Raw genomic sequence first — 27,830 nt, forward strand, 5'->3', positions numbered from 1 at the left:
CAAAGTTCATTGCAATTTTGAGGTCCACTGCTCTATTGAGTCACTGAGCTTTTTTGGCTCCTTGACACTTTCTTCTGATTTAGTAAGGCAATGAAATTAACTGAACTCACATATGGTTTAAATTCTGAGTCCTTTGTTTCTCTCATCATTTCTTCTGCTGTGGGCACATTATTAAACAGTTTGTCTGCCATTTGCAATTGGCAAATTGGAAATTCTTCAGCCACTTAAACTCCCTGGCTGTGAAAATATCTTAATTGGTGTGTACACATGAAGCAGCTTTTGATAATCCTTGAAGCACAGGGAGTTTGAAACATTTAAGTTTGTTGAATAGTACAACAGAGGCTATTTGGTGTGTCATGTCTGTTCTAGCTCTTTGACATAGAGCTGTCAAATTAACTATCTTACCTTTGTAAATATTACGTCTTTTTAAGTATCTATCCAGTTTTTCGTCTTGTAGATTGTAAATTAATCTACTTGCACCATCATTTTAGGCAGTGCATTCCTGTTATGCAGCATGTACTTGAAAATTCTCCTCACCTCCTAGTTATTTTGCAAACTACGAAACATCTGCATCCCTTGGGTTTTTTTCCTAGAACTGGAAACATATTTTACTTGCTTAGTCTATTGGAACCTTTTTGATTTTTTTTTTGGAATGCCACCTGTAATATCCGGGAGATAAACGAAAGCTTCTACAAGATTTCACCGTTTCTGGTTCCATTCTAGTAAGTCTCTTCAAAGCTTTTGGCATACCTCTTGATGTACAGTACCCAGAATGGAGCACAATCCTCCACCTAGGGCATAGAACCAATGAGACATAAAGATTTAACCTGGCTTTTATACCTCTAATAATGCAAAAGGTCCCATATATGTTAAGAGCCTTCTGAAGTTGTTCTGCCTCTTGCAAAGGTTTGAAAAGAACCATTTCAAGCCATGAAAATTGAAGACAAGAATTCTGAACTGTTGGAAGAAATCATTGCAAATTGCAATTATGTTCAATCAATTTAAGTACCCGACTCTGTCTGCGTGCAGCAACTTAAGGAAACAATTATAGAAGAATGGAATTTGTAGCTCATGGAGAGGCATTCAACCTTTTTTTTAAAGCATTTGTTTTCTAGACTAGAGATTTTACTGTTAACCTTTTGTGGTGTTGCTTGATTTTTGTTTTTTGGGTTCTTTTTTTAAGGGTGCATGTGATAATTTCCATGTAGATTTCAATTTTGAAAAGTTTGCAATGGCTTGAAAGTCTTCTGATGTGAAAATGTTATTGTGCATTAATTACTATAAATAATATCTAACTACTCTTGTATTTCTGCATTGGTCAGTGTTTTTTTTTATTAGTTCATTGGAAAATGCGTTTTGCTGCCTAAGCCAGAGGGCAATTAAGAGTCAACCACATTGCTGTGGAGCCATATGTAAGCCAGATGAGAGAGGGATATCAGATTTTCTGTCCACAAGAACATTAGTGAACCAGATGGCTTTCTACAACAGTCAACAGTAGTTAGTTTTTCTTAATAAAAAATCAAATACAAAACCAGGTGTAGGTTTCTATGAATGTGTCATAAGGAAGAGGGTAGCAAATGTTGCTTGATGAGGATTAAAGTTTTTGACAAAATCTATTTTTCCAGCAATATTCAAGTTCCTCCAAGGAAATACTCAGAAAATCATAATGCAATCAGACATAGTCGATATATTTTGTGAAGGGGAGTGTGTCACTAGGTCTGAAACCATGGGGCAACATCGGTGGATTAGTGGTAAGCTGTTTGGGTCTGAGAAGAGAACTTCTTTCAGTCACTGGATGATTAATCTTTTACCCCAGAATATTGTAGAGGCTCATATGTACTGAAGACCTCACGAGGTATGGGAATAGTACAGGAATGTGGCATTATGGTAGAAGATCAGCCAAGATCCTGTTGAATGGCAAAGGAAGCTCAAGGGGTTGAATGCCTACTCTACCTTTTCCCTAAACTAAACGTTTAACCAATCCCTTCACATTATTATGACATACATTTGTGATAGGGGGTATTTGAACCTGCATCTTCTGGCAGAGAGGTTGGGATACTACTACTTTGCCACACAAATCTTCATCTACATATTTCTGATGTTGACAAATCTATTAGATTTCATTGAACATGTAGCAAGTAACATGGAGGAAGGGCAGCCAGTGGATTTAGTATATTTGGATTCTTTAAAAAAAATTCAGAAGGTGCCACACAAGAACACTTCACAAGATAAGGATACGCTTGTGTTATTCAGTGTTACATATTAGCGTCACCAGGAATTGGCTAGTTTATAGGAACATAGTCTGAATCAATGTGTTATTTTCAAGTTGGCAGATGGTAACTAATGAGTTCGACAGGAATTGGTGCTTGGCTGTCAGCTACTCAAATTTATCTTAATGCCTTGGTTGAAGTGTGTGTGTGTGTGTGTGGTCAAATTTACTAATGAGATAGACAGGTAGCAAAGCATGTTTTGGGGAGGATCCAATCGATAAAGTGATATAATGAGACAAAAATTTAATAGAATATGATGTTGGAAATGTGTTTACATATACATATTTAGCAGGAAGAATAGAAAACCAAAATTACTTAAAGAAACTGCAGAATGCTATCCTTATAGATATTTTCTATTCAAACTGTTCAGAGTTGTTCACCGATAGAACAGGTGGGACTTGCACTGTTGTCTTTGCCACCCTTGTACCTACAGCTGAATTGCAGGTGTACTGTGTAATTAGGAAATCAAATGGAATGTCAGCTTTTATTGTAAAAAGGGTGGAGTTTGAAAATACCAAGTCTTTCTCCAATTGTAGAGAGCAATACTGAGTCCACACCTGTTCAGATTTGTTCTTCTGTCTTAAGCATACGTATATTTTCATTGGAAAGAGTTCAGATGACATTTATAAGGCTGTTTCCTGAGGTGATTGGATTACTTTTTCAGGTTGGGCGTATTGCTTGAAAATTAGAAAAATGAGATGGTCTTTTTGAAAAGTGATTCAGAGAGGATTTGGGAAAAATTAGCTCGGAAGATATTTCCTCTTGGGATCAGGTTAAGAGTAGAGTGGAAATCTAGAAGTAGGGAGGACAGTGTAAAAATAACTTCTTGTTTCCATTTTGAATTTCCTTTCCCACAAGATTCAGTCTGTGGAATTCTTTTCATGGCAAATAGTGGTGTCTTGGTCATTGAATATGTTCCAGTGTGAGTTCGACAGATTTTTGAATGAAATGGGAGTTGTGTGTTATGGGGACAGGATGGAAAATAAAGTCAAAGCATAAACAAGATCAATTCTGTGTTCTTATTGAATGATGGAGCAGGCTTGATTTGCTCCTCTTTGATCTTATCGGCTGCGGCTAGATTTGGTAGAACCAAGAACAATTTAAACAAGAAATAGTTCAATTTTCTGTAACAGGCAATCCATCTGTAGTACTTTAGGCTCTTCGTGGTTACTATTTCATTGATTTAAGTTGTGAATATTATTTAAAGCAATCTCCACCACCATTAGTATTTCCCTCAGAGGATGACATTTCACTTTCCAAGTACTGACCTGCACAAAATTGATTGCTAGAGGTGACCAAGTTACTTAATCACTGACTTGCATTTATGTCAAGCATTTATTTAAGATAAAACTCTGGAAGAGTCGTTGTTCAAAATTGCTGAAGCATAAGATCTGGAATCCCTTCTGTAATTTCAGTGACATATAACAAAATACAATTCTTGGATGTGATTGAGCCATTTTGGATTAAAATAGACTATTGAAAGTTATTGAGGAGAAAGTGAGGTCTGCAGATGCTGGAGATCAGAGCTGGAAATGTGTTGCTGGAAAAGCGCAGCAGGTCAGGCAGCATCCAGGGAACAGGAGAATCGACGTTTCGGGCATAAGCCCTTCTTCAGGAATGGGGAAAGTTTGTCCAGCAGGCTAAGATAAAAGGTAGGGAGGAGGGACTTGGGAGAGGGGCGTCGGAAATGTGATAGGTGGAAAGAGGTCAAGGTGAGGGTGATAGGTCAGACTGGGGTGGGGGCGGAGAGGTCGGGAAGAAGATCTCAGGTTAGGAAGGCGGTGCTGAATTTGATGGATTTGACTGAGACAGGGTGGGGGGAGGGGAAATGAGGAAACTGGTGAAATCCGAGTTCATCCCTTGTGGTTGGAGGGTTCCTAGCCGGAAGATGAGGCGTTCTTCCTCCAACCGTCGTTTTGTTGTGGTCTGACGATGGAGGAGTCCAAAGACCTGCATATCCTTGGTGGAGTGGGAGGGGGAATTGAAATGTTGAGCTACAGGGTGGTTGGGTTGGTTGGTCCGGGTGTCCCAGAGGTGTTCTCTGAAACGCTCCGCAAGTAGCCGGCCTGTCTCCCCAATATAGAGGAGGCCACATCGGGTGCAGAGGATGCAATAGATGATATGTGTGGAGGTGCAGGTGAATCTGTGGCGGATATGGAAGTTTCCTTTGGGGCCTTGGAGGGAGGTCCCTCCAAGGTCCCTCCAAGGCCCCAAAGGAAACTTCCATATCCGCCACAGATTCACCTGCACCTTCTTAGGAAGAAAATCACCTGTAGATCTGTCTTAAGTTTATTTTGAAACAGTTATTCCTAGTTCTAGATCCTCCACAAAATAAAATTAAAAATCATACAACACCAGGTTATAGTCCAATAGGTTTAATTGGAAGCACACGAGCTGTCGCTCCAAAAGCTAGTGTGCTTCCAATTAAACTTATTGGACTATAACCTGGTGTTGTGTGATTTTTAACTTTGTACACCCCAACCCAACACCGGCATCTCCAAATCACTCCACAAAATAAACATTCTTTTCCTCTTGCACCCTATCAAGACTCCTTAGGATCATGTGTTTCAATGAAGTGGTCTCTGACTTTTCTTAATTCTAGTGGTTACAAGTTCAAGCAGATGTCAACCTTTGAAGAGACATTGTGAGAAGATTTGCCAAATCAGGATGTCCCAATAGAGCAGAAACAATAGTCAGTACAGTGAAGCTGCAGTGTGCTGTGACCATTGTGCCCTTTACTTTATTCTTTGCTTTCTGAGGCAATTGGTGAAATGTACACCACAGAAATAGCAATTAAATCAGGAAATGGAAGGGTGGGAGGAACATTAAAATCACCAGTGAAATGGAACTGACAAATGGAGCAATATGCTGACAGGTGTCTGGGCTCTGATATATTTCATCCCAGGGTGTTAGTTGTGACAATTGATGCATTATGTGCGGAAAATGTGCGATTTGTACTTTTGACAGGGCAAATACAGGAGTTGAATGTCAGTTAAATTAAGAAAGAGTGCAGAATGCTTCAGCACAAGGATCTGGAAATCATTGTACATAAATCACAATCAGAATTCGCAGGTAATTGGAAATGCCATTGGAATGTTCATGGAATCTCTACAATGCAAAAGCAATGATCATCTCCAACAAGAGTGAATCCAGTGATTGCTCCTTAATGTGACCATCACTGAATTCTCCACAATCATTAACCAAAAACTCAACTGGACTAGTCATATAATTACTGTGGCTACAAGCACAGATCAGGAGTTAAGAATCCTGTAGCAAGTAATTTTCTACCTAATTGCCCTGTCCACTACCTTCAAGGCACAAGTCAGGAGTGTGATAGAATACTCTACTGCAAGGATCAGGCCACTCCCAACAGAACTCAAGGAGTTTGACACCATTCAGGACAAGCAGCACACTTGACTGGCAATATATCTACAGATATTCATTCATAGAATTATAGAATTTTACAGTACAGAAAAATTCATTTGATTGCTTCGTAGCAGCAAGTGCCATTTGCAAGTTGCACTGCAGAAATTCACCCAAGACTCCTGAGACAGCACCTTCTAAACTCACTGCCACCAGCATCAGAATATAAGAGCAGCAGATCCATGGGAATGCCACCATGTGCAAGTTCCCTTCCAATGCATTCATCCTGACTTGAAAGAATGTCACTGCTCCTTCATTGTTGCTGAGTCAAAAGTGTAGAACTTCCTCCTGAACAGCAATCTGGCCAGCAGCAGTTCAAGATGATAACTCACTGTCACCAGCTCCAGAACAGCTAGGAATGGGCAATAAATGCTGGTCAGGCCAGCAACACCAATATCAAATTAATGTTTTGTTTTAAGTGTAGCACAATATCTACAAGATTTTCCATAATCCTGCTGGTGATAGCATTCTGAAGAAGCGGTCTAGTATTCTGTGCATTTTGATGCGTTGATATTACAATACGTTAATTTTGATAGTGAAGGAGTAGCTGATAGACACAGACACAGAAACCCTATTGAATATTTTGGAGAGTTCATTGGAAATTGATGTATGTTATAAAGATCCATCAATGGTTTGATGCTTGAGTGCAGGATGGCAGTTAGTGAAGGGAGGAGATAAATTTAGTTGTTTCCAGATATGTTAACTGAGTTTGAATATTGCAAGGGATCACAAATTTACAAACGTCCACCGAGTGCAATCCCATATGAGGGTTTAATTTTAAAATCTGACCAACTAACATTTTCTTCACTCAAGAACAATTTGAGGACTGCCTCCATCGATCTTGTCACAACAGATAGTTTCCTCTGGCAATAATTGTTCTTTCCTTTTTTTTTAATATTTGTGATTCGGGGGGAGCAAAATTGCTGAGTTCGCTCTGCTGTTTTTGACTGTCCCTGCCATGGTTTGAACCCAAGTGCCAACAGAGTCGGAAACCCATGGACATTTAACTAAGTAGCATTATATTGGCCTATCACGTACAGGATATAAGAGATTTGAATTTGGAAACTGCACACTAAAAGCAATGAGAGTATAATGCCACTGTAAAGTGAGGTGTTTAGCAAGAACATTAACAAAGTCGTTGGTCAATTGGAAATATGTGAACAAAACATTATCACTTTGAAGTTAAGTTTGTATCATTTTTTGCTCCATAAGAAATGCAGTAACTCTAATTTCTCTTCTACAGGCTTACAACATTCATGTGAATGGAGTGTTGCACTGTCGAGTCCGATACAGTCAACTCTATGGATTGCATGAGCAGGTGATTATGTTTTTCTAGTCGCAAGGCATGATACTTTTTCCTTCCCAAACTGTTATTTTCCGTCAAATTATTTCCTGATGATACGTCTCCTGGACAGGAATTAATCATTCTCTTGCCTGTGACTTAGTTACTTTGAAGTTAGTTTCTTTGAAGAGAAAGTTCCTTAACTTGAAAGCAATGAGTTTGGTTCAAAAGGCGGAAGGGATTTTCACTACAAAATAACATGAATAATTTTGAAAAGGTATTTAGTAAACTAGCAAAACAAATGTATATACCTTATTCACGCCTCAACTAGGCACAACTTTGTCTTTTTTATATGCTGTACCCGTGAACAATTTGTTTACTTTTGCATCATGAGAGAATCTGCCTGTACTCTCTTAGAAGTTCCTTTTGTTTCACCTGCTCCCTTCTCCTGGCTTAAAACCTTTACAACTCTATCCATCTGCAGTTTTGAAAAAAGATTATTAACCTAAAAACATTAAGTCTGTCCACAAATGCAGCCTGACTTAAGTATTTTCAATATTTTTGGTTGTACTTTGCTTCTGAGCAGCTTCAGTGTTATGTTTTGTTTTGAATGTACATAGCAAAATGTTTAAAGTTGTACCATTGATGGTCTTCGCTGCCTTGCCCTAAGCTCTGGAATTCCTTCCTTGAAATTCTCTAATTTACTACATTTCGCATTGAAGATGATTCATAAGATCTACTTCTTAGCCAGTCTTGGTATTTAACTTAATGTTGCCTTAGATGACATGTGCCCAACACAACTAAACAAAGTCGGGCTGCTTTTAACTTGTTCACCAATAACTGTTTTGGTGAAGGCGATTAATGAATTGGCAAAACTTCTCCCAAGATGATTGAACAAATACATGTCATGGTATTAGCAAGATGCAAGTTTGCAGGCGTTTTTGTTAAAGAAACATGTGTTTAGAATTTGTCGTGCATTTTGTGTATGATCCTGTATTTTCTTTCAGCTGAGAAAAGAATATGGTGCCAATGTACTTCCTCACTTTCCACCTAAAAAGATTTTCACATTAACGACTGCAGAAGTAGAACAGCGGCGAGAGCAATTAGAAAAGTACATTCAGAGCGGTAAGAGCATGATAAGCATTTCCTTTTTAACCTGTAATTCGAATCAAAATTAGCAGTTTTTGCTCTGACGTTTGGGCTTGTGCACAGCAGTTGCTAAAGTAATTTAAATTAGTATGGATTCTGAAAGTTGATAATTTCACTCAGTCCACTTCAAGCCTGAATTAGAGGCTCAGTTAACATTTCTTTGCCTCTGTGAAGCCCTATAGAGGAAGGCTGTTTCCTTCCTCCTTTTAGCCTAATTCTCTTCAGTTACATTATATTTTGAAAATAATATTTTTTGAGTATTCAAGTTCCTGTTTAGATCCACTTCTTCTTTTTGATTTTAATTAATTTTCATTTCATTCCCCTCCCCTTTGCCAAATGTATATGGATAAATTTAATTAGTAGGTGATACGAGGTTTTTCATATTTGTATGTACTTTTTGCTTGACATGATGGTTGGAGTTATCATTTGTTCAATCCTGAAGCTTGATGTTAGGCAGGAAACCCTCTAAATAATATTTGTGCATATGTATTCTACAAAGAAAGATTAAACTAAAAATACTTGAACTTTACCATATCAATAAACCCAAGAGTTAGGAACAGGAGCAATGAAACAATTTTACTCAATATTTGCTTCTGCATGGCAACCACTGATCAGTTATTTGAACAAGGTTTATGTAGTTCTCTTACTTGACCTCACTTCACAAAGTTTCCACCTGATTGTCGGTTGTTCTTTGCCCTTTTCTCCTTTCAGCTCCTCCCCTCCAACTAAAATATTATAATTAAGATATTTCAATGCTTTTACTGCCCTTTAGTTATTGACACAGATGCAGCAGAGCTCTCAGATGGGACAGTTGGGAAAACTAAAACTTCAATATTTCATTGCAGTTGGATAGAACTTATCATTGTTTGAATCATAACAATACTGTAACCCAGTTTTCTGGGCCAATTGCTTGGTCAGTCTCATTGGTATGCTTAATAGCATTCACGTAATGCTTGAATTTTATTTTTGTACCCTTTTGCAACTTCTGCATGTCTTATAAAATGTAGTAGTGTTGGGCTCAACTAGTCATTGGAACATCCTAAAGGTGAGAATCCATGCATTAATGTATTATTTGGGACTGATTTTCCTATAGTCCATCTGAGAGGAAAGAAATAATTTTGTTAAAAATAATTCTTGTTTCACTTTAGTACGCCAAGATTCCTTGCTTGGTGGCAGTGAGGCATTCAACAGCTTTCTGAGAAAAGCGCAACAGGTATGTTGGTGTTCATGACCAAGAATATGTCAAAAGGAATGTTTGGAAAAAGTAGTGTATACTTCCCTTTTGATACTTCCCTTCAGTCCCAACAATTATTGTGATGTGGTCTAATGTTTGATCTGTAACTTTCTTTCTATTTCCCATTGATATGACCTCTACTTGGTAGCACTCACGGCTGTTAATTCATCCCAAACCTCAGGGTGTAACTATATACTGTATGCTGGCATTCCAGTATACTATTAATGCAGTGTTATCCTTACGATGTGATTATAAGATGAGCTCATGTCAGCTGTTCAAATGAGTTTTAAAAACATTGTTGGACTATTTTGGACATGAACAAAAATCTTCCTTTGTGTAATGTAATGTCTCCCACTCTGCCTGCGAGTCCAGAAATTTTCTGAAACTTTTCTAATATATAAACTTATGAAGCCATGTTCTATTATGCCACAATGACAAACTCAAAAAGAGATGCCGGAGAGTGGCAGATAGGTCTGTTCTTGTCATCGTTTTGTCAGCATTAAAGTCAAAGAATGAGAAAAAGGTGAGGCAGACTGTGTGGTTTTACTTATCTTTGTGGATGGTAACTTCTCATCTGTCATTAGGCAAAGTGACGTGTCTGTTTAGTTGACTTTGCAGTCCTGTTTAGAAAAAGTTTGCATAACATTGACTAATGTTTTTAAATCTGCTAAATAGTCCTGCCAATAATGAAATTGTAATATTCACAAAAAGAAACCGTAATACTTTGATTAATTTTCAGCAGTAGTGCTGAGAACATTTTTATGCAATTTTAAGTGCTTGCAATGAAGCAAAGTCCAATATAGCACCCTGCTACTTTTGAAGTTAACATAACATGTTCAAACTTGATTGTCCCATTAAATGTTTAGCTTAATATTTGCTGTCAATGACGTTGTAAGTACGTGTAATTAATTATATGTTGGTTTGGTAACATCACTTCTGTTTCTATTTGTGTAGAGATGTCTCAATTGTTAATTAATCCAAGTTAATCGATAGAGATTCCAGTTGATCCAGCTCTTTTTTTTTTAATTATGTTCTTACTTTTGGGACATTTAGGAAACTCAGCAGATTCCAACACAAGAGGTACAGCTTGATGTCTACCTATCCAATGGACAGAAAGTAACAGTTAATATTTTCAGTTCAGACCAGACAGAAGATGTGCTAGAGGTAAAAAAAAACTGTTATGAATGAAACCCTTCAATCATATTAGCAAATAAACTTGGATCCTATCTGGTAATAACCTGTGTAGAAATATTCGGTTTGTTTCCAAAGAAGCATTTGGTTGTGCTCAGTGGAGGTTTAGCAGTTCTTAAGTTTGTTTCTGAACTTCAACTTCATAATTCTGAAGCTAAATAACTTCCTTAGTAAACAACTGAATATTTAAATATTGTTTATTTTATTTAAGATTGGAGCATTCTTGTATGACAAATCTTAAAACATTTAAATGGAGAATTGACTTTTGAAAGATGCTGGATAAAATGAAACCTCCATTCTTTTGGTCCAACATTGTTGTGTTCATAGCTTCAGACTTCATTTTGTATTGGACCTGCTACTTAATACCACTTATGAAAGAAGGAAAATAAAATTGGCGAATGTTATAAACCAGAACTAGTGGTTCAAGATGGCAGCTCACTACTTCTCCAAAGTAATGAAGGTTGACCTAACCAGTCCACATTCCAAGAGTAAATAATAATTTTTTAAAAATGCTTTGTAAGATGCCTTGCAATGTGTAAATAGAGTTGTAAATCATTGGAAGTACTTCCTAAAGTATTCCATTCTGGTATTTTTTTTTGTGTATAGAAATGTGTTTTCTTAGAATATTGGTCCCCCAGCATATTATATGCCTTGAAAATTACAGACTAATTCATGGCTGTGATCATGGAATTTTTGCAGAAGAATTGCAAGTGCCCAATTGTGGCTCATCCATCCGGAAAGACTTTTCTTGTTCCTTTGATTGCCTTCCTCTCAAATGATTTAAGGGCTAGGTTTGCACCTCCACAATGCAACCTTTTGCTTTTCCTAGATTCCTTTTTCTTTTCTCTAACTGCTACCATCAATTTGCTGAACTTTGAGAAAAAGTTAATAGGGTGATAACTGGGCAGAGTGAATTTATCTTGCTTTTGGTGAATAGGATACAATGAGCCACTTTTCCACATTGTCAGACAAATGTTACCATATTGTTGCATAAACAGTTTGGTCATAGGACTGGCTAGTTCTGGTGTGCGGCTTTTGTAAGCATTTGGTCAGAATAATATGATAGCCTTAAGGGCTTTTGGGACACAACAAATGAGATCATTTAAACAGTTATTATACCTATGCTGATGAGAAATTCAGGAGAATGGTGCACTCGGACTGATGTAAGGCCAAATTTTGAACAAAATTAAATAGTATGTGCCTGTGTGTTCTTTTTTGTGTGGGGGAAAAATATTTTTATAACTCAAAGTTTGTGCGAAGATTTGTAGCTCGGGTGCTCGTTGTTGTGGTTCTGTTCGCCGAGCTGGAAGTTTTTGTTGCAAACGTTTCGTTCCCTGGCTAGGCTACATCATCAGTGCTTGGGAGCCTCCTGCGAAGCGCTTCTTTGATGTTTCCTCCGGTGTTTATAGTGGTCTGTCCCTGCCGCTTCCGGTTGTCAGTTTCAGCTGTCCGCTGTAGTGGTTGGTATATTGGGTCCAGGTCGATGTGTTTGTTGATGGAGTTTGTGGATGAATGCCATGCCTCTAGGAATTCCCTGGCTGTTCTCTGTCTGGCTTGCCCTATGATAGTAGTGTTGACACTACTATCATAGGGCAAGCCAGACAGAGAACAGTCAGGGAATTCCTAGAGGCATGGCATTCATCCACAAACTCCATCAACAAACACATCGACCTGGACCCAATATACCAACCACTACAGCGGACAGCTGAAACTGACAACCGGAAGCGGCAGGGACAGACCACTATAAACACCGGAGGAAACATCAAAGAAGCGCTTCGCAGGAGGCTCCCAAGCACTGATGATGTAGCCTAGCCAGGGAACGAAACGTTTGCAACAAAAACTTCCAGCTCGGCGAACAGAACCACAACAATATTTTATAACTTTTTTAAGAATGAGCTGACTGTTCAGTTCATGTGATCAAGTCTTCTGGGTGATAAGCAATAGACATCAGAATTAACCAAAGATTAGTTATAGAAGCAAGTAGATTTTTAGTATACCTCTGACCTAGGGTAGGGTTTTTTATTTTAGAGCAAGCTTGCTGCAGGAAATACCTCTTTCAAGCAGAATTCATTTGAACATTTGTGTGCTCGCCAAAGAGTTTAAAACTCCAATGAACTTCTAGGGTAGCTGAGCTGAAAAGAGAAAGATGCCAGGCTCCAGCAAAATAATGCTAAGAACTTAGGATGCAAATGATGCCTGTGTTGACCAAAGCATCTGCAACTTTGGGATATTTGAAGGGACAATTGACTCAAAAATCTCAATCTCAAGAATCTTTTAAACAGTATATCAGTTTCTGGTACTTAACTGTCTTAACTAATTCTGATGCAAGACAAATGGGGAATGAAATAGGGTTGGAATACAACGTTCAAATTAAAATCCAAGTTCATTGGACTTCTAATATTTTAATTTAACTGACTACTGAAGTGATCATAGGGATTATTTAATTTGATTTTTGTCAAGTAAAATTATTTATAAACCATAATCCTTGCAGCCTATGCCAGCCGAGTCTATTGACTGTGTTAATGAGCAGGTATGAGCCATTCCAATTCATGACTGATCATCTAACTGTGCATTCCCATGTTATCCAGATATCCTTTGATCGATTTGTAATTACTAATGACCTTAATCCCTGTCATGAATTTCATTGCAAAGTTAGGTTCCAAGCTCTCTGGGTACAGATTTCCAAAGATTCACCACCCTCTGACTGCAGAAGTTCCTCCTCTTCCTAAGTAAGTCACTTGTTCCTCATATGGTTATACAGCACAGAAACAGATCCTTTGGTCTGATTCGCCCGTGCTGATCAAGTTTCCCAAACTAAAATAGTCCCATTTGACTGCATTTGGCCCATAATCCTCTAAACATTTCCTGTTCATGTATCTGGCCCAAATGGCTTTTAAATGTTAGTTCATGCCACATACAAACCACCCCAATGTGAAAACGTTGCCCTCCGATCCCTTTTAAATCTTTCTCCTATCACCTTTAAAATATACTCTCTCGTTTTGAATTCCCCTACCTTAAGGAAAAGACCTTACTATTCACTCTCAATCAATGCCGTTCATGCTTTTATAAATCTCTATAAGGTCAGCCTTCAGCCTCCAGTGCTCCAATAAAAAATGTCCCAGCCTCACCAGCCTCCCCTGTAACTCAAAGCCTCCAGTCTCAACAGGTGGGTGGAGCAGTGGCAACCTAGAAAGTGAGCTAATGTACTTGGGGAGTGCTAACACGGTAAGGGATGACACTGTGTAAGATAAGACCCTGGAAAGTTTGGAGAATCAGAGGGACCATCCACTCATCCCGAAGGTAGTAAAACAAGTAGATAAGGTGGTTATGAAGGCATCTAGGATACTTGTTCTTATTAGCTGAAACATAGAATACAAGAGCAAGGAGGTTATGCTGGAATTGTAAAATACTGATTAGGCCACAACAGGAATGCTGCATATCGTTCTGGTCCCCGCATCACAGGAGGGATACAAGGACACTTACAGGGGTACGACCTAGGGCTGGAGGGTCTGAGCCATGTTGAAAGATCGGATAAGCTGGGACTGTTGTCCTTCGAGCAACTAAGGTTGAAAGTGAACTTGATAGAAATCTAAAAATAGAGGGGAATGGAAAGGCACTTTTTGTTGTCAATAATCAAAGGGACGATTGAGTCAGAAACTCAAAAAAATTCAGGTTTCAGATATTCACTTACATTCCCATGGCATCCAGGGCTGTGGCCAAAAACTGGAGAAAGCAATTAATGTAGAAAGATGTTTGTTGACTGATACAGTGGGCCACGTGGTCTCTCTTTGTAAATGTCTGAACACATCTACTATCTTCCCATTAGCCAGTCAATTTTCTACCCATGCCACTGTACTACTGCCTTCATGAGCTTTTCTACAATAACATTTGATTTGACACCTTGATTTCCAGAAGGCATTTGATAAGTACAGTACATTCACCGATTTCTATTCACCCACAGCACATTACTTGTAAAATCTCCTTTTTTAAAAAAAAATTAAACATGATATCTCTTTCTCAAAACATTGGGTCTGCTGTTAATCTTGAACTTATCCAAATGTCCTGTAGAAATATTTTCATAATATCTTCAAACATTTTCACTATTATGCTATTATTTCACTACTAAGCTAACTGGCTGGTAGTTTACCTGCTTTCTATCTCCCTCCCTTTTCAGGTGGAGCTGTACCCAAATCAAGGGAGTTTCAGTTAATTAAAACCAATCCAACAACAACTAGGATGTCGTGCAGCAAGACCACATAACAGCACACAACCCCTATGACTTATCTCATGATTGTGATTTGCCTGAGTTTCTCTCTCCATTCCATTTTCTGATTTATCACTGCCTCTGGAATTATTTTTCTATAGCAAAAACTGATACAAAATAATTGATTAGTACGTCTGCCATTTCCTTACTTTCCAATAATCCTTCTCAAATTTGACTTTCTACAGAATCAACACGTCTTGTTTATTCTCTAAATAAAAATATAAGTAAATCCCAACTATCCATTTCAATATTTTGGGTTATTAATTATACAGTAATTTCCCCTTTTATTAATTTTTTAATTTTTGAATATTCTGTCCAATCTTTTGACCTCTCTTTGCATAATTTTTTATAAGTTTAATCTATCTTCAACATATCTAGCCAATCTCAGATGGTGGACCTATCCTTAGAATAATTCTTGCCAATTGGAATGTTATCTGTTCCGCATATTCTAAAATATCTCCTTGAATGTTTTCCACTACATCTGTATTGACCTATCCTTTTGCGGGCGGCATGGTGGCACAGTGGTTAGCACTGCTGCCTCACAGCGCCTGAGACCCGGGTTCAATTCCTGCCTCAGGCGACTGACTATGTGGAGTTTGCACGTTCTCCCCGTGTCTGCGTGGGTTTCCTCCGGGTGCTCCGGTTTCCTCCCACAGTCCAAAGATGTGCAGGTTAGGTGAATTGGCCATGCTAAATTGCCCGTAGTGTTAGGTAAGGGTTAAATGTAGAGGTATGGGTGGGTTGCGCTTCGGCGGGGCGGTGTGGACTTGTTGGGCCGAAGGGCCTGTTTCCACGCTGTAATGTAATCTAATCTAATCTTTAACCTAATTTACCATATCCCTTGAATCTACTGTTTTCATGTTTTCAATAATTGTCCTTATCTCCATTTTTAGAAAAGTTGAGGAGCAGCCCCCAGATGGTTGCAAGCATGATTTTTGCAGAATCACCAGGACTAAGATACTTTATTTCAGTCTGATTTGATTGTTGGGAGTGTTTTATTTCTGACCTCTGTAGCATTTACTACGTCACTTCAGAAGAGATTTGAAACGAACCATGTATTGTGGAACATTTCATGTATTGGCAAGTTTCCATTCTCAGAATAATAATAATAGTAAACCAGCATGAACTTTGAGGTTTTTTGAGGTATTTTGTATGGTGCTGACTTACCAATTAGCAGATTTAATTAATTGCTTGTCACATTGATTTAGAGTTTTCCCATTGTGATCTCATTTTTATTGCTCTGTGGATTCAAAGTAGAGGACGGTTGTTTAATCCACGGACTGTCTTTTAAAATAAAGAGCATGTGTCTTGTTGCCTCAAACATGTCCACTCTTGTTGCCGTGTTACACTGTGCCCACTACTTGAAACAAAATTGGCGAGGACTTAGAAAGGGACAACTGCTGTCAGGACTCGATTGGAGCTTTGGAGCTCCTGACTCCAACATTTTGGCTGGTGACCCCACAGTTTGGGAAAATCATTACCAAAGTTTGGGAAACGCTGCTAGGCCTGCCAAGTCACATTTAACTTACATATGTAGGCTTTAAGTGTATGTATTTATCCTAAAATCATAGTCACTGGGAATGTGATAGTGGTTTTGACTGATCAAGGAGCTTGATAGTTCAGAGGCTAAGTGCTGGATTGTCAAATAATAGGACTATTGATTTTGGAAAAAAAAGGTAAATATGAGAAAAGTGTGCAAAAAGAAATTCTTAATGATTTAAATATTGCAATTCAGAGTCATCTGTCACTAATGCTACCTTCCTTGGGGTTACTTTTTTCATATCTGAAGCAAAAAGTAGAATTCAACTTCTAACCAAATGTCCTGAGAAATCTTTTTGCCTCCCCTAATTCTTCTTTCTTGACGAGTACAATAGTTAATATGCTGCTGGTTATAATTGTGAAGGATGGAAACAGTCATAACATTCCAAAGGGAGTGTATCTGTAGATGATTTTACATGGCTGCATGGCTACATAAGGCAAAGATAAGGAACCAACCCTTGGAATCATATATGGGTAGAGAACACATTTTAAAAGTAAAGTTTTCATGACAAAGTGTTTGTAAATTTTGAAGAAATGTAACACAAGTCAAAAAGAGAGATCATTACCATGAAAATGATTAAATGTTGGTCAGTTTGGCTACTTAAAATACATGCTAGCTTTTGTTAAATATAGCCTGTAGAAAGAAGTCAACAAACTCCTAAACTACCAACAGAGCCATCACTTTGATTTTTTGACCAAGTTTATTGTGAGCCAAATTATCCTCCAGTACCTACACCGTAACAGACACAACAATATAAATTGCTGGAAAAGCACTGCAAGTCTGACAGCATCTGTGGAAGAGAAATCAGTTAATGTTTCAAGCTGAGTGACCCTTCCTCAGAACAAAACATCAATTCTGATTTCTCTCTACTGATGCTCCCAGACATGCTTACCTTTTCCAGCAATTTCTATGTTTGTCTCTAAGTTACAGCATCTGCAGTTCTTTTTTTTTTGTCGTACCGACACCGTAACGTTTATTGAATGTCAGTTCCCAACTGGGAAACAAAAGATCAAACTGGTGCATAAAGACAAACTAACTAACTAATGTTGAATTTAAAAAGTGCAGTTTAACAATTACTGTCCTTCCCTCCTTGGCTGTCTGCATAACTCTCCTTTGCTTCCTATTCTGAAAACACATGTAAAATCTCACAAGTATAAGAATGACTTCGGGAGAGAGAAAACAGTTGATGTTTCAAATTCTGTGTGACTACTATAGAAAAAGAAGAGGACCTGCCATTTGTAATGGTATCAAACTTGCAGGCTTAACATTTTAGACATCCTTAGCTCTGTTTTATGTTAAGGAGGGAAAGAGTCTCCAGGAGAAAGTTGTCCAGGAGCATGAGCAGGCTTTTTAAAAATAAGTGTTTTTAAAAAATAATTTTGGTCCTACAGAAAGTGAGCCAGAGAATTAATAATGGAAAATAATGCGGCAGATGAATTGAACTGGTATTTTGCATCAGTCTTCACTAAAAGGATTAGCATAATATGCTATAAAAAGCTGTAACTCTGGAAAAGGAAGGGCCAAAGACGCTAGCAAATTGCATGAGGGAAATGGTGCTGAGAAAATTGTTGGAACTGCGGATTGACAAGTCCCCAGTTGTACTGTTGTACTTCATTCACTGATCTTGAAAGAATTTCCTAGTGAGGTAGAATATGAACTCTTAATTTTCTGAAACTCCTTTAGATTTGGGCAGGTTCCTTCGGACTTTATTCAAAAGGAGGGGAATGATACTAGGCAGCTTGCTTTAACATCTATCAAAGGGAAAATGTTCATAGCTATTAAAGAAATTAATGCAGGGCTCTTTGAAAAATTCAACGTAATAAGGCAGAATCAACATGGTTTTTTTTTTGAAAAGGAAGTAAAGCTTAATCAATTTAATAGAATCCCTATAGTTCAGAAAGGAGCCATTCAGCCCATCGAGTCTACACCGACCCTCCGAAGAACATCCTATCCAGATATAGCCTTCTACCCTGTCCTCATAGCCCTACATTTATCATGGTCAATCCACCTAACCTCCCCAACTGATGAAGGAAACTAGAGCACCCGGAGGAAACCCACGCAGACATTGGGACAGTGTCTGCTTAGAGTTTGAACAGTCACCCAAGGCCAGAATCGAACCTCGATCACTGGTGTTGTGAGGTTGCAGTGCTAACCACTGAGCCAACGTGCCAATGATTTATCAGAATTCTTTGAGGAAATAGCATGAGCTATGGATATAGGGAAATGTATCTGGATTTCTTGAATTATTTGGATTTCTAGGAGACAATTACTGATGTGCCACATCCAGAGTTATTTCAGAAAGTAAAAGCTCATGGTGTGTGGCAGCATAAATGCATGGATCAAAAATAGGCTAGCTTGTGGGAAGCAGTGGCAGAAATGGGTTACTTCCTGTTTGCGAAGATACAATAAGTGATGTCCCACAGAGATCTGTACTAGGTCCTAGGCCTTTTATAAGTAAATGACTTGACTTGAGTGAAGGGACCAAAAGTATTGTTGCTAAATTTGCTCATAACATAAAGACAGGAGGAGAGAAGGTTATGAAGCAGATATGAAAAAACTACAAATGGATATAGATTGTGAGTTGACAAAGACTTGGCAAATGAAGTATAATGAGGGAAAATGTGAAACTGTTCATTTTAGCTGGAAGAATAAATTCAAGACTTGTGCGAAGATTTGTAGCTCAGGTGCCGGTTGTCATGGTTGTTTTCCAAGTTGGGAAGTTAATTTGCAGGTGTTTCGTCCCCTGCCTAGGTGACATATTCAGTGCTTTGGAGCCTCCTGTGTACTGTCTCTTCTGAAGTTTATTTGGTTCCATTTCTGGTACATCCAGTTGCTGGTTCCAGTTTTGTTGTTGTGGTCAGTATATTGGGTCTCGGTCTGTGTTTGTTGATGGAGTCCGTGGCTGAATGCCATGCTTCTAGAAATTCTCTGGCTTTTCTCTGTTTAGCTTGTTCTATGATTGTTGTGTTGTCCCAGTCAAATGTGTGGTCCTTGTCATCTGTGTGTATGACTACAAGGGACAGCTGGTTGTGGCAATTTAGTGGCTAGTTGGTGTCCATGGATGTGGATTGCTGGTTGTCTGCCTGCTTGCCCTGTGCAGAAAAACGTCGATTATCTGAACGAGATGGGCGGGCACTATTTTGTTCGGATAATTGATTATTCGGTTAATTGATTTCTTCTGGGGCTCGGAGTTTTCTGTGTCTGCTCCCCGTTCAGGAGACTAGGCAAAAGCATACTGTGCATGAGACCCTGTCCCCACACCACACACACCCCACAGGCCCCCCCACACATGCCCCATACGGACAATTTTTTAACTCAACATTTTGAAAGGTTCCACCTTTGCCCAGTACAGGACAATGTTGGAGAGATTGTTTGGTGAAGTGGGGGTTCAGTGTACACCCCTTTGTAGAACTCCAGTGAAAGAGGGCAGGAGGTCAGTAATTTGGAGATGGTGCCTGGACTGTCCAAGACTGTTCTTGGCAGCAGTGAGCCAAGTTCGTTTTTAATCAGGGTTGAAACAGTTCTTTGACGTAATGTTTCTATCGGAACCTCGGGTAATAATCCGATATTCAGATAATCGAGGTTCCTCTGTATAGTGTTTCCTGCAGTCTTTGCATGGAATCCTGTAAATGACATTAGTCTTGCACTTAATGAATATAGGGTCTTTTGTTATGATGAGTTATTGTCTGAGTGTAGCTGTCGATTTATGGGCTGTCATGAATCCCAGTGGTCAAGGAGGTCTGTGTGTCAGTTCGAGGCATTTTTTTATGTAAGGTAGCGTGGCTAGTGAGTTAGGTCATGGCATGCCCTTGTCACGTTGTGTCTGTTAGCCATCTGCAGATGGAGTTGTGGGGAAATCTGTTCTTTGCGAGTACACTTTGGAGGTGTTCGTCTTCCCTTCATGGGTTGGGACTACTGCAGTGTGTTGTAGCCTCTTTGATAAAAGTCCTAATGCAGCTTCTCTTGCTTGTGTTTAGGTGGTTGCTGTGTAATTCAGGACCTGGTCGCTGTGTGTGTGTGTGTGTGTGTGTGTGTGGCTTTCTTGTACACTTCTGTTGTGCATTCACCATTCTGTGTTCTTTGTACCATCACATCCGATCTGGGACAATACAACAATCATAGGACAAGCTAAACATAGGAGAGCCAGAGAATTTCTAGAAGCGTGGAACTCACCCATGGACTCCATCAACAAGAATGTTGACCATATATCGGCCACTACAACAATCAACCAGAAGCAGCAAAAACGAAACCAAATAAATCCTAGAAGAGACAGTACAGCAGCCCTTCACAGGAGGCTCTGAAGTGCTGAAAATGTCACCTAAACGGGACAAAATGTCTACAAATCAACTTCCCAGCTTGACAAACGTATCCACAATCATGGAAGAATAAATGTTGAGAGGTTGCAGAGCTCTGATATACATAGGCATTTGACTGTCCTAGTGCATGAGATACAAAATGCTATTAGCTACAGCAATTAATTAAGAAAGCTAATAGTGTTCTTGTTTATTGTGAGTGGAATTGAATAAAAAAGTAGGAAGATTACGGTGGCACAGTGGTTAGCACTGCTGCCTCATAGCGCCAGAGACCTGGGTTCAATTCCCGCCTCAGGTGACACTCTGTGTGGAGTTTGCACATTCTCCCCGTGTCTGCGTGGGTTTCCTCCGGGTGCTCCAGTTTCCTCCCACAGTCCAAAAATGTGCAGGTTAGGTGAGTTGGCCATGCTAAATTGCCCATAGTGTTAGGTGTAGGGGTATGGGTCTGGGTGGTATGCGGGTCGGTGTGGACTTGTTGGGCTGAAGGGCCTGTTTCCACCCTGTAAATAATCTAATCTAAATTATGCTATAATTATACGGAACATTGGTGAGATCACATATGGAGAACTTGCACTGATAGGAAGGATGTGATCAAAGTTTGTGAGAAGATTTGTAGCTCGGGTGCTCGATGCTGTGGTTCTGTTTGCCGAGCTGGAAGATTTTGTTGCAAACGTTTCGTCCCCTGTCTAGGTGACATCCTCAGTGCTTGGGAGCCTCCTGTGAAGCGCTTCTGTGGTGTTTCCTCCGGCATTTATAGTGGCCTGTCCCTGCCGCTTCCGGTTGTCATTTTCAGCTGTCCGCTGTAGTGGCCGGTATATTGGGTCCAGGTCGATGTGTTCCACAAACTCCATCAACAAACACATCGACCTGGACCCAATATACCGGCCACTACAGCAGACAGCTGAAACTGACAACCGGAAGTGGCAGGGACAGGCCACTATAAATGCCGGAGGAAACACCACAGAAGCGCTTCACAGGAGGCTCCCAAGCACTGAGGATGTCACCTAGACAGGGGACGAAACGTTTGCAACAAAATCTTCCAGCTCGGCGAACAGAACCACAGCAGGAAGGATGTGATTGCATGAACAAGCCTAAAGGCAAAGTCTGGATAATGGGTTTGAAATAAATTTTTGATGGACAGAAAGGACTTTAGGGCCTTTTTCTGTGCTGTAAAAACTGATTCTGTGACTCAGGTCTCCATTAAGGAAGGATGTTAATGCATTAGAATCAGATCAGAGAAGGTTCGCTCAGCAGATACAGGTTCAAAGTGTGAAGAAAGCTAGGCTAGGTTTGTATCTACTTGAGTGGAGGTGACTCAATTGATCCTGAAGTCTTCAGAAGGTTGTGACAATACTTTGGCTTTAAGTGGTATATTGTGTTTTTTTTTATATAAAGCAAGGTTGAGACAGAGGTACTGAGCCATCTGCTCCAAGCCAATAAAGTAAACAGCTTTTGAGTTCTTGAGGTTTGTTTTTAAAGTTGGAACAATAGGAGCAGCATGAATGGGTGGAGTCAGGCTCTCAGATAACCAGAGTTTTAGTTTAGTCTTCAGCAATTGGGGTTTTGAAACTGCCATAGTAGATTTAAATTCTCTACAGTATGGAAACAGGCCCTTTGGGCCCCAAAAGTCCACACCGACCCTCCAAAGAGTAACCCAACCAGACCCATTCCCCTACCCTACATTCACCCCTGACTAATGCACCTAACATTATGGACAATTTAGCATGGTCAGTTCACCTGACTTGCACATCTTTGGAGTGTGGGAGGAAACTGGAGCGCCTGGAGGAAACCCACGCAGACACTGGGAGAATGTGTAAACTCCACATGTAGTCGCCGAGGTGGGAATTGAACCTGGGTCCCTGGTGCTGTGGGGCAGCAGTGCTAACCACTGAACCACGGTGCCGCCCCCATATGTCTCTCCCTGCTACAGCAAAATGCTAGAGTTTTCATCTCTCTGCCAGAATTTTGTCTTGTTCTTTCCTCCTAAACTGGAGAAACAGCGTATGTGAGACAATCTGTTTTGCTGAATTTGCCTTTGCCAAGGCTGTGTTTATGGGATGTCAGTATATTGGAACAGTTGCTTTACTAGTTAAATATTCAATTATTCTGTTGAGCCAGTTTTTGTCTGTCAGACACTGGATTGAGAATAAAGTGTGTTTTGTTACACCACACAGCTTTAAACAAATAGTTACATCTGGAACATTAGCGCCTTACATTTGCCTTTCAATAAGATAACAGGTGTGTAGGCCATCTGGCTATGTTTAAATGGACACGCAGACAACAAGCAACATGAATTCGACTGGGACAACACTACTATCATAGGGCAAGCCAGACAGAGAACAGCCAGGGAATTCCTAGAGGCATGGCATTCATCCACAAACTCCATCAACAAACACATCGACCTGGACCCAATATACCAACCACTACAGCGGACAGCTGAAACTGACAACCGGAAGCGGCAGGGACAGACCACTATAAACACCGGAGGAAACATCAAAGAAGCGCTTCGCAGGAGGCTCCCAAGCACTGATGATGTAGCCTAGCCAGGGGACGAAACGTTTGCAACAAAAACTTCCAGCTCGGCGAACAGAACCACAACAATGTTTAAATGGAGTTTGGTATGGTGTATAAAAGGGTGAATGCAGAGGTGGTGTTTTTTCTTCTGGGAGAATTTAGAACTTGGGGGTCACTCATTGTTTCTAAACAGGGCAACACTAGAAACATGAATCTTCTGTCAGATTGTCATGTTTGGAGCTCTTCATCAAAACATGGTAGAGCAGAATCTTTATAAGCATTTTTAGGATAGTGATAAATTCATAAGAGGATGATGGATTATAGAAAGGCAGAAATGTGGAGTGATCTAATCAGCTGTTGTCATATTGAATGTTACAGTAGAATGAAGAGGCTGGCCTATCTGATGCTTCTGATTTGTATGCTGGTTTCTCTGGAATTTATCTTAAATTAATTTTAATATTTATTTCCAGAGGTATTGACTTTTTTTGTTTTTAAAGGCAGTTGCAGCAAAACTGGACCTTCCTGATGATCTGGTTGGATACTTCAGTCTTTTTCTTATCCGGGAAGGAAGTGACGATAGTTGTTCTTGTAAGTTTATGGATTAAATTCCCACATTTCTCCCTTCAATTAAATCTTTTAGAATGTTAAACTATCAATATAAACTTGCATCCATATATTTAATTGGGAAATCTTAGTTTGTCCTGATTGACTATCCATTTCTGTTCAAATTTAAAATGAATTAGAGCAACAACCTGCTAATTTGTGAGTAATGAACTTCTCTGATTTCAATGGTTCCTATTTTTTAAGTTCTTTTTCTTTCGTTTTGTGGCCGTATTGTAGAAATTGATATTTTTGACATAAATATTCAGCCATCTCGGAAAGTGTATGCCAAATGATTCTTTGTAAGAAATGACATCCTAGATTACATGTGCATTTTGTGGTTGGGTTTTGAAGGCTCAGAAGTGATAGCGAGTTTTAAGATTTGCATCTCAGGTTGAGTTTCTGGATACAAGTTTGCTCACTGAACTGGAAGGTTCATTTTCAGATGTTTCATCACCATACTAGGTAACATCATCAGTAAGCCTCCGGTGAAGCACTTAATGACCCACTTTCTATTTGTGTGTTTAGGTTTCCTTGGGTTGGTGATGTCAGTCCCTGTTCTTTTTCTGAGAAAATAACAAGAACTGACATCACCACAGGAAATGACATCACCTAAACACACAAATAGAAAGTGGGTCCCTAACACCAGTGCTTTACCAGAGGCTCATTGATGTTACCTAGTGTGTTGACGAAACATCTGAAATTGAACCACCCAGCTCAGAGGTAGGTTGGCATGTTTTCTTGACTTTGTCATGTGAGTGGCGAGCTCAAGAAAACATAAGCAAAATAACTCTTGGAAGAATGTCCTGCCTGCCCATAATCCTGCCAGAAAATTAACTAGTCTTATATCATTCCAAAATAAAGAGAAATAGTTGTACTAACCACAATAAATTAAATGGGTTGACTAAGACCGTGATCAGCATTCTAGCATTTCAGCTCTTTATAGCTTACATTGCAGCTCAGACTGATTTGTATCCTTTTCCTGTCAGTTCTACAGGACCATCATGACATGATTTTGAAATGTTCATTTTTTTTTGTGCAGGTGCTCAGTATCTAATTTTTTTAAAACCCAGATGGAATAGTTGAATGTCAGCAATGCTGCAAACATCTGCACCAAATAGGAAATAGTCATAGAGTAATATAGCATGGAAACAGACCCTTCAACCAAACTCATCTCTGCTGATCAGGTTTCCTAAGCTGAGCTAGTCCCATTTACCTGTGTTTGGCCCATTATTACTCTAAACCTCTCCTGTCTGTGTATGTATACAACTGTCTTTTTAACTGTTATGATTTGGAGATGCCGGTGTTGGACTGGGGTGTACAAAGTTAAAGATCACACAACACCAGGTTATAGTCCAACAGGTTTAATTGGAAGCACACTAGCTTTTGGAGCGACGCTCCTTCATCGGGTGACAATCACCTGATGAAGGAGCGTCGCTCCGAAAGCTAGTGTGCTTCCAATTAAACCTGTTGGACTATAACCTGGTGTTGTGTGATTTTTAACTTTTTAACTGTTGTAATTGTCCTTGCCTCCATGATCTCCTTTGGTGGTCCATTCCATATTTGCAACATCATCTCTGTGGAAAACGTTGCCCCTCAGAAGCCTTTTTAAATCTTATCCCTCTCACCTTAAGCTTAAAACTAGAGGGCATAGATTTCCCTACCCTGGGGAAAAGACCTTGGCTATTCATCCATCTATGGCCTTCATGATTTTCAAAACCAGTATGAGATCACCGCTCAGCCCCCTATGGTCCAGGGAGATATTCACTCCGAAGCATTGGGCAAATGTTCTTAAAGTCAAGAGGATCAAAACTTGAACAACTTGTGTGGAAAAAGTGTTCCAACTTTATCATGTATTTTGAGTGCCAAAATATTCGGGTTGGACCGAAGGGTCTGTTTCCGTGACTCTAAGTACATAAAGCATAAGAAATAGGAACAGGTGTAGGCCATTTGATCTCTCAACTGTCCTACAATTAAGTAACATCGTCACCTGATCTAATCCAGGCCTCGAGTCCTCTTTCGTCATAGCTGTCACGTCTCAAATATTTCAAGAATTTACCCGTCTCTAACATAGAAATGACGAACAAAAGGCCACTCGGCCCTGTGAGAGCCCACTTTGCCATTCAGTAAGATCGTGGCTGACCTGATTTTAAACTCACCTCTGCAATCCCCAATAATCTGTCATCCCACTGGTAATAAAGAATCTACCTACTTTGCCGTTAAAATATTTAATTATTCTACATCCACACCCGTTTAAAGAAGGGAGTTCCAAAGACAGTTAACCTTCAGAAAAGGAAGTTTCTTCAACTTTGTTTTAAATGGATGGCCCCTTAGTTTTAAACAATGGCCCCTACTTCTATATCCTTTCACAAATCCTTTCAGCACCTACGTTGTCAAGTCCCTTCAGGATCTTGTGTTTTAATTAAGTCACATCTGACTTCTTCTAAACTCCGGAGATAAAGGACTAGTCCATTTAATCTTTTCTCATCAGTCAGACGTCTCTAAATGTTTTGTGATCTAGCTTCCACACACCTCTGGGATTAAGAATCACTGTCACATGGAGAAGAAATTCCTTCGCATCTCAATTTTAAATTAGTGTCACCTTATTTGACTTTGCCTAATTCAAGATTTTCCCCACTAATGGAAAGCTTTTCTCAATATCTATCTGATAAACCCCCTCCAGAATCTTGTATGGTTCAGTAAGATCATTCTTCTAAACTAATGAATTAAAGGTCAAACCTGTTTATCTGTTCTTGATAAGTCAGCCCTTCACTTCAGGAATCCACCTACTGAATCTCTTCTGAATTCCTCCAAGGCCAGTACATCCTTTCTCAAATATAGGAACCAAAACTGTACACAGTACTTCAAATGTGACCTCACCAACTCCCCATACAGTTGTAATAAGATTTTGCTATTTTAAACTCCAAACCCTGAGCACTAGAGGACAAAATCCAATTTGTCACCTTAATTACTTGCTGCATCTGCATGCTAACTTTGTATTTCATGCACAGTAACATCTTGTCCCTCCTTGCTGCAAATTGTATTGCAATCTCCCTCTTTTTAAATAACAGTCTGTCTTTTGATCCTTCCTGACAAGTCGGTATACTTCACTACATTAAACTTCATCTCTCAAGTTTTTGCCCAATCACTCAACCAGTCTATAAAACCTTGCAGATTCCTTTTGTCCTCATTATTTTATGCTCTCCCACATTTAATTTTATATCATCAAACTTTGGATACATTACACTCTGCCCCTCCCCTCAATTATTTATATAGACGCAAGATAATAGACTGATCCTTGTAGCACTCCTCTAGTCATGTCTTTCCAACCTAAAGTTGATCCATTATTGCAGACTGTCATTTGTTTTTTCCAGTCTTCGATCTATATACCGATATTACCCCTAATACATTGACCTCCTATCTTATGAAATAATCCTTTGTAACACCTCATTAAATGCCTTCTGGAAATTGAACTCCACTACTGGTTTCCTTTTATCAACTCACCATACCTTCAATGAACTGTCAAATTTAGTAGACGTGATTTCCCTTTCACACAACCATATTGACTCTTTGATTTGTGGTTAGCTTTTCTAAATGCTGTTTCTTCCTTAATAATCATTTCCAGCATTTTCCCAACAACAAATGTTAGGCTAACTAGCCAATGGTTTCCTGCTATCTATCTCCCTTCATCCCCTCCCTCCCTTAAAAAGGGATGTCACGTTAATGGTTTTCTAACCCACTAAAACCTTTCTAGAATCTGGTGACTTCTGGAATATTATAACTAATGGCTCCATTTTATTTGCAACCAATTCCTTCAAACCCTTTGCTGTTTATTAGGTCTTAGGGACTTATCTGACTTTAGTCCCCTTAGTTTGTCAGATACTTTATCCCTCTTGATAAAGATTGTGTTTTCCCAATAGCAATTTACTTATCTGTTGTTTTTGGGACACTCCTAGTGACCTCCACTGTTAAGATTGATACAAAATTTTGGTTTAAAGTGTTTACTATTTTCATTTCCTGTTATTAATTTCTTAGTTTCATCCTCCAAGG

The 27,830-nt window shown here is 39.4% G+C and overlaps 1 protein-coding gene across 1 annotated transcript in view; it reads left to right on the forward strand.

The window, feature by feature from the left end:
* snx17 (sorting nexin 17) overlaps positions 1 to 27,830 on the forward strand; it is an 84,591-nt gene that overhangs the window by 17,021 nt on the left and 39,740 nt on the right. The window contains exons 4-8 of the mRNA XM_043675217.1: positions 6,937 to 7,011; positions 7,983 to 8,100; positions 9,273 to 9,337; positions 10,412 to 10,522; positions 23,678 to 23,768. Coding sequence (XP_043531152.1) covers positions 6,937 to 7,011; positions 7,983 to 8,100; positions 9,273 to 9,337; positions 10,412 to 10,522; positions 23,678 to 23,768 — 460 coding nt within the window. The remainder of the gene's footprint in view (positions 1 to 6,936; positions 7,012 to 7,982; positions 8,101 to 9,272; positions 9,338 to 10,411; positions 10,523 to 23,677; positions 23,769 to 27,830) is intronic.

This window comes from Chiloscyllium plagiosum, chromosome 3 (assembly GCF_004010195.1).
Source record: "Chiloscyllium plagiosum isolate BGI_BamShark_2017 chromosome 3, ASM401019v2, whole genome shotgun sequence".
NCBI lineage: Eukaryota > Metazoa > Chordata > Chondrichthyes > Orectolobiformes > Hemiscylliidae > Chiloscyllium > Chiloscyllium plagiosum.